The 13,179-nt window shown below is 55.2% G+C and overlaps 1 protein-coding gene across 3 annotated transcripts in view; it reads right to left on the bottom strand.

The window, feature by feature from the left end:
- The window catches only part of SLC6A6 (solute carrier family 6 member 6), a 94,212-nt gene that overhangs the window by 28,292 nt on the left and 52,741 nt on the right, over positions 1-13,179 (bottom strand). For all 3 annotated transcript variants that reach the window (XM_028479803.2, XM_007115625.4, XM_007115626.4), the window contains exons 3-5: positions 10,230-10,472; positions 8,221-8,355; positions 6,929-7,163 (exon numbers count right to left, since the gene is read on the bottom strand). In XM_028479803.2, the coding sequence (XP_028335604.1) occupies positions 6,929-7,163; positions 8,221-8,355; positions 10,230-10,472 (613 nt within the window). The remainder of the gene's footprint in view (positions 1-6,928; positions 7,164-8,220; positions 8,356-10,229; positions 10,473-13,179) is intronic.

Below are 13,179 nucleotides of genomic sequence, written 5' to 3'. Positions count from 1 at the left end.
GTCCCAGGGGCGAGATAAATGAACAGAGAACAGTGCTGAGGCTGCCTCACTGTGCGGAAGGCGGGCACACGTGCTCAGATTCGCAGACTCCGGCAGGACACACAGGACAATGGTGCAGTCGCTGCCCCGGGGGATGCAGGGGCGGTGGGGGGGGGCGGGGGGGGAGTGGCGCGGGGACTCACTTGGCAGTGAATATGTTTTTTAAACTATTTGAATGTTTTCAACGTGCTCATATCACCTTTATAAAAGTTACTTTAAATTCTTGGGGGGGGGGGGGGGGGGGGGGGGGGGGGGGGGGGGGGGGGGGGGAGTGGCGCGGGGACTCACTTGGCAGTGAATATGTTTTTTAAACTATTTGAATGTTTTCAACGTGCTCATATCACCTTTATAAAAGTTACTTTAAATTCTTTAAAATGCCTGCATGGGGCCGTGCAGACATTCTAGGAATGGAGTGAACTTGTCTCATCAAACAGCGGTTGCCATAACAGAGCCCGATGTAGGCTCGGGGCCAAAGTAACCGACATCCTTTCCGAAGTCATCTCAGGGAGAGCCGAGGAGGCCGGAGACTGTGTGAGTCCATCTGAACCCTTTCTTGAAGGGACCCAGTTTGAAGGACCCTTCCCTGCCGGGCCCGCACAGTCTCAGCCCCAAGGCACAGACCAGGATCTGTTGACCCTTCTCCCTCTGGGGCACGGGAGTGCTCAGTAAGCACACTGTAGAGTACTGTGCCCCAGAGGGACTGCCATGGTGCGCTGCCCCTCACCAGTGCCTCCTAAGCTCACCTGGAGGCTGCACGAGTTACCCCAAACCTGGCCACATCGCCCCAACAGCGCCACCACCCCTGTCCAGGCCCCGTTGCTCCACAGGGCTGCTTCAGCAGCCTCCTCACTGGTCTTCCTGCCCCAACTCTCACCCCCAGTCTGTTCTTATCAAGACAGACTCTGGCAATACCCAAGTCAGGTGACACCCCACTTCTGCTCCACCACCCCCATGGCTCCCACCTACCTGCCCCATTCCTTTCTGCCTCCCTGAATAAGGTGACCAAATACTCTATCATTCAGACCCAGATATCTTAAAGAGCGAGGGTGGTGCCTATTAATAAGAGGCTGGGTCCATAGGCATAAATGGGACCTGTCCGGGACAAGCTCCGTGTGTGGCGGTCCCATTTCAAACCTCATCCTCGTGGCCCCTTCCCCTCCTCCTTTAGCCACACTGGCTTCTGGAATGTTTCCTGAACAGGTCCAGCACGCTCCTGCCTCAGGACCTTTGAACTGGCTGTTCCCCTGGCCACTCATTACATGACATGCCACCCCACCACCTTCAGGTCTCTGTTCAAATGTCACTTCACCAGGGCAGCCTTTCCCGGCCACCCAATGTAAAAAGCATCCCTGGTCACTCTCCTTCCCCTGCCCTGGCTTAATTTTACATCACTTATCATCGCTTGTATATTACAATTTTACTTGTGTCATCTGTTTAATGTCTGTCTGTCCTACTGGAATGTCACCTCCATGGAGGCAGGACCTGTGTCTGTCTTGACCACTGCTGGATTCAGAACAGTGCCTGGCACAGAGTGAATGCTCAATAGACATTAGTTGAGTAAATCAATTATACCCATTTGGTTGATGGGGAAACTGAGGCTCAGAGAGGTTCAGGAAATCATCTGAAATTACCCAGATTAAAAAAAAAAAAAAATCAACCCTAGGCCTGGTTCCTTTTTCTGATCCCACCCTGGGGAGCAGCCACCCATGCGCTGGGTACCTTGCTACCCTTCGAGAAGGGCCCCAGCATCCCAGGCTTCCCTGCATCTCTCATACAGAGAGGAGGAGACCTAGAGGTGAGCTGCATTCTTGTCCAAGAATAGTAATGATTCATTCCAGGGTGGGATCCAAAAAAGAATCGCCTGGACGTCTGTTTTGAGTCGGCCGTCCCGCTGCCGTCCAGCCGGCACTCAGAGATGTAAATACGTCCTCCGAGTGGGCCAAATCGTTTCCTTTTGACTGCCGGCCAGCCATTTATTGGCGATGGCTCTTCCCTGGAGACTGGCGGAGGCAACAATTATAAAAGAGCCCATCCGCCCCAAGCATGGGGCCGCACAGGGCTCTCTCCGCCGTCTCTCCCTTCCGATAGCTGCAGGGGAAGATTGGCTGAGCAGGGCTTGTTTGCAAATATGACTCATTTCTTTGATTCTAATAAAGTCTAATGATATGTGCTGAGCTCCCAGGGGGCTCTGGAGGAACCGGGGAGGAAGGCATGGCTCCAGGATGATGGAGGGCATTTAGCCAGATCTGGCCCCGCCCGTCTTCCAGGGCTGGGGGCGAAGCAGGACCCTGGGGACTGAGGTGACCTCAGAGCAGGGGCGAGCAGGATGAGGCTGACTGGGCTCAGAAGCTCTGCTTCCCCATCACAGAGTGATTCAGAGTTAAATTACAAAGCCAGCGTGAAATGACTGTCTCAGGGGCCCGGGCGGCTTTCAGGGGAGAGGGGCATGTCACCAGCTCCCGCTGAGGATGGTGCTTTAGCGTTGCAGACGGGGTAGGCGTGGGGGTCCAGGCCAAGAGAAGACCCCATGCGTAACCTGCCAGTGGGGTCACACACACACACGGCACAATGTTACCTGTGACCGTGGACTTGCCCTGGACTTACGGCTGGTGGGGACGTAGACCCTGGAGGTGGCGTCCGGTACTGGAGATCAGGGCTGAGCTCTCTGCTATGTCTAGCTGCCTATGTAACCTTGGGTAAGTCACTTAACCATTCGGGTCCTCAGCGTTCCACCTAATAAGCCATGCCCAGAGGCTCCATCCTCAGCACATAGCTTGTTTTACCTCTTTAACACTCAGCCAGGCTGTGAGGTGTTAGGACCACGCTACCTCTGAGCTCTGGAGAGGTGGTGACTGCAGCTCATGGTGAGGCCATGCAGCCGGGACCCCGGGCCAGAGCCAGTGTCCCTGCTCTAGGAGATAGCAGCATGGCCCGTGGCTCTCCAGTAGCGCCTCCTGTAAAACCAGAGGGGGCAGAAGGGCTGGCAGGGATGATCAACCAGGTCCTTTCCTGTCTAGAGCCAGGAGGAAGGCTTAGCTCCGTGGTGTCTTGTTATCTGAAACCGCAGGTGGCTTCTGAGCACGGTCAGGCCTCTTTTGCAGAAAGAAGGGCCAGCTCAGGGGCCCACGTGTCTGGTGCAGATGAGAGAGGTGAAGGAAGTGACGGCCGGGGCTGGGCTTTGGCTCCAGGGGCCCGGAGACCAGCCTTGAGAGGATGCTTACTGCGCGGCAGCCCAGGGGGTACCAGCCAGCGACACCTCAGTCACTTCCCAGCGATTCTCTCTCATTGGAAATCCCAGAGTTGGTCACTGCCGGGCTGGTGGCTATTTTCAGGGGAAATCATATAAGCTAAGTTTCACCTTAAAGGGAACCCACATACTGATGACTGAGCCCTCTTGAGGCCCTGTATACAGTAGGCACTTAATATATGTGCCAGCCTCTGTCTCACCAGTATGTTCCTTGAGTAAGTCTAGAAAACACACATTCAATCACATGACTCCCTTTCCCTTCTCCTTAGCTTCTGTGGCTCCCCCTCTTAGAGAACAAAGCCCAAATTTATCTGCCTGACATCCAAGGTCTCCATCCTTCTCCCTGGCCCCATGTGTCCTACCCTCCGGCCAAACCAATGACTCATTGCTACTCATGTGCTTTACGATCGCTGAGCCTCAGCATGGCTGTTCCTTCTGTCCAGGATGTCTTTTCCTCTCTCTTTTCCAGCCTAGTGAACTCCTACTCATCCCCCAAAGCCCAGCTCACATGGCCCCTCCATTTGCAGACGGGGAAATGAGGCCAGAGGGGTAGTGACTTGTTGCTCCAAGCTACACAGCCAGGTGGATGCAAACATGGAATGAATAAGAATCAGCACTCAGTGAGCACTTACTCAGTGTTGAAACACTCTCACTTAATCCTCCCTGGCTGGGCAAGATTATGATCATGGAAAAAGCCATGAGAGGGTTCTAAGCTGAGAAATGACGTGTTTGGATTCACAGCTGACTGCAGAGATGCAAAGGTAAGCTGGAGAGAGCAATAAGGGGCCATGCTGGGTCCGGGAGAGGGATGAGGGAGTCCTGTGGGGGAAGGGCGGCAGTGCAAGTGGGGAGGGTGGCCAGGCTCTGGATATACTTTAAATGGAGAGCCAAGGGGACTGGCAAATTGGATGTGGGGTTTGAGGCAGAAAGGAGTTTGGGATGATTCTTAGATATGTTCCCTACTTAAAGGGCCTCTGCAAAGACGGGACGAAATGACAGGGGCAAGTCCCCGGGACGACGCTCACGGGAGTCAGTTATCCCACACTAGTTCTCTTTCCTTCCCCCTCTTTCATGCCCAAGAGAAGGGAAGGCCCTTGAAGGCAGGTGGCCTCAGCCTCTCCTCTCTCACAGGTGGCAGGCAGGTCCTCTCCTCTCCTCTGTGGACCCCAGTCCTCCCTAGGGTTCTAAAAAGAGGGAAGGTTATGCGTGAATGTTCAGGTGGGCTCACAGAGCCCTGCCGGGGCCCAGGGGAGGGTGTGAAGGCTAGAGCGGGAGGGGAGGCCTGGCGGGCGGCCGACATTCTCTGGACCGAGCAAGTCTATGTGGACCATGCGAGGATTGGGAAGGTGCCTACAGGACCAGGATGTTTCCGAAGATAAATCCTATCGATGTCTTCTGGCCCAGGAAAGGGAGCTCGGGCACTCAGAATGGGGGTTCTGGAAGGCAGGAGGCCTAGAACCCCCCAGGAGGGCCCAGGCTGGGGGACAGGCAGGAGAGGAGCCACGGGTAAGGACCTCACGGCTCACGTGAGCTTCCCAAGAGCCCTCGGGCCTGAGACAGAGGGCACAGCCCCTTTGTGATAGCGGGACCATACGGGCACCTGAGAATGGGCCATTCTCAGTCCCTCGGAAGTTGAGTTTCAGATGTCCCCAGGGGGCAGTTTTATCCACAATGAGGACACTAAATTAATAGTAATGGCCCACATTTATCAAGCAGGCTCTCCGGGCTGGCCATACACGATCTTGTTCCATTAGGGCGGCCCTACAACCCTAGGAGGGCAGGGTGATGATCTCCCCAAGTACAGCTGAGGACCCTGAGGCCCAGAGAGGAAAAGGCACCTGCCTGAGTTAGAAGTGGCAGAACAAGGGTTTCAACCCAGGTGGCCAAGCCATGCCTGAGGCAACGAGGCCCCGCAGGCACCTGAGTAGCTGGGTGAGTGCCAGGGCCCTGGCTGGTCAGGCTGTGCCAAGCACTGCAGAGAACGGACAGGGCTGTGGTCTCGGGCCCCATTCAGGCGAGAAGAATCAAGTGCCTGCATTTCTTTGTCTGTAAACTCAGCTGTCCAGAGGCTGGGGAGCAAGGGTGGGGGCTGAATGTGTCTGTAATGGTTTTTGTCTGCAAGTGGGAAATATGTCCATGGAAAAGAGCCCCGGTTCCAGGAGCCCGAGTACTCGTGAGCACACACTGAAGGCCCGCGTGTCAGGAGACGGACGTGGACCACCTGGGTGAGGCCGACTGACCCTTTCTGGCCTAAGATCCCCCAGCCCTGGTCCTAACGCTTGGCTGGGACCAGGCAGCAGTTAACTCCCTCTTCTGTGGGCCTGCTCCTGGGCCATGTTCTAAGAGGGGGAGAGACACCTTGAAGCAGCAAATCCACACACAAAAGAGAGGGAGTCTCATCTTGTGATCTTGAGGGGCCACCCCCTCCCTTAACACCGTCCCCTGCCCCTGGCTCTTAACCCCATGCAAGGCCTCATCCGTTATTTCCAGGATCGAAGGGATTACTGAGCGCCCAATTTAATGGCTCATGGAGAGCAGGAAAAGCAATGCACTAAAACATTTTTGATTCATCTCCAAGCACCGTGTTAGAAGGACTTGCCGATATGTCAGCTGAGAGCTACCCAAGCTTCAGGCCTCCATGTTCTGCCTTTCTGACGTTTGGCCTATGTGTATACTTCTGCAGTTATTGACTATATTGTGGAAAACTGCAAAAATGCCCATAATTCTCCATTCCTCTCATAAAGAGACAGAGCCTATCTCCCCACCTCTTGAGTCCGAGTTAGTCTTGTGGTTCTTTTCGGCCAATGGGACATTAACAAAAATGGTGCAGTCAAGAGGCTTGAAAAGCGCTCCTGCACTGGGGCTTCCCCATCTGTTGTTTTTGGAACGCTGAGCTACCTAGCAACAAGCCCAGGCTAGCCTGCAGGGTAATGAGACCACAGGGTGCCTGTGGCACCCCAGCCAATAGCCAGCCAATTTCCAAAAGAGCTACCCTGCTGCCCTACAGCTGACCTACTAGTGAGGGAGCTCAGCAAAGACCAGAAGAACTGCCCAGCCAAGCTCAGCCCAAACTGCCAAAGAGCCGAACCATGAGCCAAATAAAATAAATGGCTGTTTGAATTTGAGGATGGGTGTTACCCATCAAATGCTAACTGATACATATTTTTCACTCTAGCTACTCACCTCTTGACTTGAGTAACTACTTCAGCTTCATACATGCATTTTTCTCTGTGCAATAACAGGTTTGATGTGCTAACTATATTTTTTCTAAAACACCTTAGGAAAACTATATCATTTTCAGACAACATAAGAACATATACCTGCCTTTGGGAAACAATCCTCACAGAGATCCCATGGGTGTAGGAACAATTCATTCCCCTCATTTGACAGTTAAAGAAACTGAGGCTCAGAAAGGGGCAGTGGCTTGCTGGAGGTCAGACAGCCAGTAAAATGGCAGAACTGAGGTTCGATTCCAGGCCTGTCTGAGACCAAAGGCATGGATTTATCTCCAGATCTGTACCCCTCCTTCCACCCACCCCACCCCGAGAGAGTGGCTCCCATATCCCTGGGGAGAGGACGAGGGAGCGGGCTGTCCACTGCCTCCTCCCCTGCCCCCTCCGTCCTCCGCGAGGCCAGCCTTACTCCCAGAACTCGGTGACGGGGGAGGTGAAGTTGGCGGTGCTGAGGGAGATCCACAGGCTCTTGTTCCTGCGCGAGGTGTCTTCCAAGCACTGGGGCGTGTTCCAGCTGTGGTTGCAGTTTGCCCAGGGGAGCTCCGACTGGAAGGACTGGAACAGGTAGTACGTGGCCCAGGCCAGGATGATGATGTAGTATACGTTCAGGAGGGACACGATCACAATGGAGGCATAGCCGATACCTGCAAGTGTGGGTAAGCGAGACGAGCGTCAGAGGGAGGCCAGACCCCCCACGGCCACAGCCTCAACCAGAAAGCCCGGGAATCTGCAGGCCTGGGGCCAGAAGGGGCCCTTCTACAGCGACCAGCAGATATCTGGAGGATGAACGGCTGACTGGATGGATGGACAGGTGAAGGAACGGGTGCTGAGGTAAATCAGGTAGCTGGATGAGTCGAAGGATGTATGAAAGAGGGATAGATTGATGGATGGATGGATGGACGGACTCATAGATGAATGGATGGATGGTGGAATGATGGATATTCACTTTGTTGGATGGATGTATGGACGGTGGTTGAAGGGAACATTAGGTAGATGAACGGACGGATGGACGAGTGGCTGGGTAGATGGATTGCCTAACTATTGACTAGTTTAATGAAAGAAAGGTTTAATGGATAGACGGATGGCTAGATTTACACGGATGACTGAGTGAAGAGACTCACACACTCTCCCACCCCAATCTCCCACTCTCCCACTGCCAATTATAATCACGACAGTATTATCTTATGAGGGCACACTAGGAACTAGGCACAGGACTAAATGCTATAATAATAATAAAGCTACCGCTGGTTTGGCGCTTACTATGTGTACAAAGCACTTTTACACGGCCATGGCGTTTTGCCTTCATAGCCATCCTTGAAGTAAGCATATTATTGCCACGTTACAGATGTGGAAACTGAGGCACAAAGAGATTAAGTGCCTTTCTCAAAGTCACAAGAATTAGCAAAACGAGGAATTGGGACTTGAAGGCAGACAGAACGGTTCCTGAAAGGCTTCTCTTGTGCACTCTACTGCTTAGAAGCTACTGGCTGCCTCACCCTTTAACGACCCAGAGCGGCGGGAACAGCCACGTGGAATGTGTAGGCAGCATCCGTGTACAACGTGCTGCCTGGGACCTGGGTCAGGCACGGGGCCAAGCGGCCTGCGTGAGGCTCCAGTGTACCTGGCAAACAGTAGGTGCTCAATAAAAATGTGCCGAACCGATGAACACCAGGCCCCAGGTGACCTTTGTCCCACACTCACCGGCAAACAAGGGGCAGATCTTTTCCCAGCAGGTGATGCCCCCTTCAGAGGTGTACTGGCCTATGATTACCTCCAGGAAAAACACAGGCAGGCCGCCCCCAAACAGGAAAATGAAATACGGTATGAGAAATGCACCTGCAGAGAGAGAAGAGCAGGGTGAGGCTCAGGCGGCGGCTGCCACGGGGCCGAGGCTGTAGGTCTCCTTCCCAAGCCCTCCCAGCCAATGGAATCAGCGGGCGCGGGTGAGGGACATGAGGTTAAAGGCCAAACTCCTGGACCCGGCTGAAACTTCTCCAGGCCCTGCCCACCTGTCCAGCCGGCATCACCCTTCCCGGGTGCCCTCTTGCCTTCTGCCAATCTACCAGGCGCTTGAGGTCCCTGAGCCTTTGTTTAAGCTGCGTGCCTGCCCACCTGCCTGCCTTCCCCACGTCCACCCGAAGAAGGAATGCTCAGCTCTTAACACCCGTCTCAAATGGGCCTCCTCGTTGAAGCCTTCAGCTAGCCTTCCCTGGCCCGCCCAGGGCAGGAAGCTGAGAAGAACTAGTTAGGAAGGGTGATGGGAAGCGAGAGGTGGGCCTCTCCAGCCGGGGGTGGGAGCCAGGGGACGAGAGAGGGGCAAAGGATCGGGCAAGGGTTCCTACCCGGTGTCCGCTAATGGCTTCAGCGGGTCCATAAACCCTTTGAAACTGTGGGCAACTTGGGTCTATGTGTATGTACTTTGTTCTGGGGAGCGTCTAGGGTACTCATCAGAGCCCCAGAGGCGCCTGAGACCTACAGAAGGTTAAGAAACCAGGCTCGAAGGCGGAATTTCCCGAAAGGTGGTTCTCCTGGCGGTCACGGGCCGCCACGAGGAGCTGGGAGTGAGTTCTCACCACCAGCTCTTACTGCGTCAGCAAGAAAGTCTCCATCGTGTCTGACCAACTTGAGCTTCTCCAACAGGAGAGGATTCTCGCTCAGAGCCTTCAACAGGTAAAACAACAAAACCCAAAAAACTCACACCAACCAGCTAACCAGCTGACCACACAGAGAATGTACACTTAAAAAACACCTTCACCTAAGGGAAGGGGTCTAAAGGGACAAACTTCCGGTTATAAGATAAATTGGTCCTGGGCGCGTCACGCATAGCATCGTGACGCCAGTATTTGAAAGTTGCTAAGGGACTTCCCTGGCGGTCCAGCGGCTGAGACTCCGTACTCCCAACGCAGGGGGCACGGGTTCGATCCCTGGTCAGGGAACTAAGATCCCGCATGCCGCACGGCGCAGCCAGAAAACAAACAAACAAAAAAAAAAAAAATGGAAGCTGAGAAGAGAGCAAAATCTTAACAGTTCTCATCACAAGAAAAAAAAAAATCTGTAACTATGTGAGGTGATGGATGTTAACTAGACTTACTGTGGTGATCATTTCTCAATATAGACATAAATCGTATTGTATCCCTTAAATTAAAACAGGGTTTCATGTCAATTCTATCTCAATAAAACTGGAAAAAAGTAAAAATTTAAAATTTAAAACATCTTCACTGTATTTTTATTTTTCCTGGATACCACCTGTCCATTATGGCAAATGATACTGGCTTTGTACGTTTAAGGTGGGAAACCAAGCTTGCTTTTGAACTACATTTGGTTTAAGTAAGAAAAGCAAAGGTTAAAAAAGTTATAAAGTAAGGAAGAGTGGGGAGGTGCAGAGCTGTGAGGGATTTACAAAGGGGGCGTGTGAATATCTGAGGCTTGGGAGACTCCGGCCTGGCCTCATGGCACTCTTCAGAGACGGTAAGCTGGAGGATCAGAGAGGGTAAGGGATCCGCTCAAGGTAACACAGTAAGACCCTGACAGAACACCACCTGATTCCCAGTCATGCCCATCCTCTGCTTCTGAGGAGTGGGCTGGGGGCTCAGCAGGCTGACCCGGGGGAGGTGAAGGTGGGAGCCCGGAAAGCCAGGCATGGGGAGGCCACCCACGCTCTGGCCCGACCCTTCTCCTCCAATGCCACTCTCTGCCCAGCCCAGGCTCACCTCCACCATTTTTGTAGCAGAGGTACGGGAACCGCCAGACGTTGCCCAAGCCGACGAAGCCGCCAGCCACGGAGAGCACAAAGTCAATCTTGCTGGCCCACTTCTCCCTCTGCGGGGGCTTCCCCTCAGCCTCATCCTCAGGCCGTGTGCCTGGGCTCTTCCCTGGGGATGGCTTCAGGATATCCTTGTGGAAGTCTTTGAGACACTGCAGCTTCTCCTTGGTGGCCATGTCCTCCTCCCTTTCTGTGGGGGACAGAACAGAGCGCAACGTGCGTCAGTAAGGGACACCCTGTGTGTCTTGACACAACCCGGCTGGCCGGCTCTGGGCTGCCGCCGCCTCGTCTGTCCACTCCTCTGACCCCCTAGGTGATCGGGGGACCTAGTGTTCCAGGGACTGACAGGTGCCATTCCCGACAGAAGCAGCGGGGCCCATGCCCGGCGTCCCCGAAGTCACACCGCACCCTCCACCTGCCTGGAGATAAGCATGAAGCCACCCAGCCCTGGCAGCATCTCTGCAGAATACAGCACCCTCCAGGCAGGTCTAGGGCAGCTTCCCAACAACAGCCTGCCTGCATTTTCTAGAAATGATCTCCAAGTTTCAGATGTGCACAGAGGGCGATGCCTCCCGTTTCACTCACACCTCAGCACAGAGCCTGGCCCACAGGAGGTGCTCGTCTCTCACTGTTTAAGGAATGGATAAACACCAACAAGTGGGGAATGGGGTTTCAGGCTGGAACGGAAAAGATATTTGAAAACAGGGTTTCCATCACATACAGAAAATGGATGCTTATAAAATATATTTGCCACTTATTAACCAGTCAATCTCTGCGGCGTAAGAAATCAGGGATTCGCACGGGTCAGGATTATGGAAGAATGCCGGAGAATCCCCACATGTCCAGCCCTCTCTCTCCATGCTCTGGCCTGCTCTGACCCCTGTATCATCCAGGGCCCTGGCCCTCTGGCTACCCTGTGGGTCTCGCAAGGGGAGGCCCCAGGGGACATCAGATCTCTAAGCCCCCAGGAGCCGTTCACAGTCACCCTCAGCCCACCCCTGCTGGGACCCCATTTTAGAGGCAGTCGGCCACCGGCCGGCGCAGCACCCCTGCTCTCTGTGCTTCCTCAGGTCCCCGAGTCCTCGCTGGCCCTGGCAGCTCGACCTTGAGGACAAGAGCATCCCAAGTCCCAGCGCAGTGCGAGAGGGTGCCTTCTACCCCCACGTGGCAGAGGACCATGAAGACAGATGAGCCTTAGTTTCTCCACCTGCGGAATGAAAAGGATGATGGCAGAGGCGACCGACTCATAGCCAAGCAGCTCTGAACACACGCTGCTTGTTTTCGTGATCCAGGTCGGTGGCCGACGCTGAAATATCAGATTCCAGAGAAAAGTCGAGATTTCCAGGTTTTCTTACAAAAGCGGAAGGTGGGCCACGTGGGCTTCACGCTCCCCTACAGTGAGCATCAGCTGGACCAGAGGCGGCCATCACCCCGGCTCACTGGACCTGTCCAGGGGCGACTGAGTCCGCCTGTCACAGCGGCACTAGCTGAAAATGCCTTCCTTGCTTCCTTGTGAATGGTCTCCTCCACAACTAGAACAGAGGCTCCGTGGCACCGGGACCTGCCTTGTCCACTGCTGGGTGCCCCGAGCTGGCGCACAGTAGGTCGTCAGGCGAGGACTGCTGGGTAGACGGTCCCCAGAGTGTGTCTGCAAGCAGCTGGGGCCAAGTACCAACCCCAGCTCTGCCGCTTCCCCACCCCGTGACACTGGCAGGTCCTCGGCGCGTGGCCCAGAGGCATCGGGGCAGGGCAAGGCCTGGCCCCAGCAGTGGGCCCTCCAGGGCCGTGCTCTGAGGAGAAGAGGCACGCAGCACAACAGAACCCCCGTTCCCCCACACCTCCTTCCTCTCCTGGCTGGGGGTGGGGGACCCCGATTGTTTCGCTATCTGGCGGTGAGCAGACCAAGAAAAGGCTTCCTGGAGCCGCCGGGCGGCTCACGGGGCCTTCCTCTGTCTCCCGGCGACGGCATCCGCAGGCCTTTCTTTGCCCGCTCCCTCGGGGCGACGCGGGGTTCTGCCGAGCGCACGGCTGCTGTAAAAATAGCCCGGGCGGCCAGCATTGTTCCAGCGCTGATCCGCGCAGCCCCCGATGGTTATCTGAGCAGCCCATTGTGGGCCGGCTGGACGGGAGCATAATTGGAGGATGTGGGACTCCACTCCCTCCTAGTGGGGATGTTTTCCAGGGAATGACCCCTGAGCCTCCTCCAAGAAGGGCCGGTGCCGCCCTTTCGGGCCCTCCTTGGATCTCGGGGCCGGAAGGCACTTCACCAGGTCAGCCAGACGGAGGGGGAGGTGGCCGGCTGCTGCTCACATAGGCTGGGGGCACTGGCGAAAGCTACCCTGAGTCCTGGCTCTGCCCTCTGGGCCCCAGGCCCACTCGCCACTCTGGCCCTCAGAGAACCCTCTAGAAACACGAGGCAGGGAGCAGCAACGAGCTCCCTGAGACCCTTGATTCCAGGCTCTGGTTCCATATAAGATGAGACCTCCAGCCCCCTTTTCCGCACTCAGGACCCCATCTTCCCGACGCCTGTACCTGAACCAGGATCGGGGGCGAGGCCTGTCATGTCCCGGTGTTCTGGTGGTCTCCTCGCTCCTCATTGCCCAGGTGTACCTGGAGACGTGTTCCTGCATCACTGACACCTGTCCCACCTGTGGCTGCTGCCATCCCAGGCTCACCTGGCCATTGAGAACACATAGCCCAGGGACGTCCGTGGCCTCGCTCGAGACTCACACCTGGATGTGGTCTGACCCAGGTGCTGACACCCCAACTCCGTCTCAGGGGGACTCCTTCCAAGCTCCTCTGGGGTGTCCGAGGAAGCCCCAGCAGCAAGATCCGCGGATTCTGCCTCCTGTACATTCCTGGCATCCACCCACTTCTCCATCGCCATGGCAACTGCC

Source organism: Physeter macrocephalus, chromosome 18 (assembly GCF_002837175.3).
Source record: "Physeter macrocephalus isolate SW-GA chromosome 18, ASM283717v5, whole genome shotgun sequence".
Taxonomy (NCBI): Eukaryota; Metazoa; Chordata; class Mammalia; order Artiodactyla; family Physeteridae; genus Physeter; species Physeter macrocephalus.
This window is presented reverse-complemented; position numbering and strand designations above follow the sequence as displayed.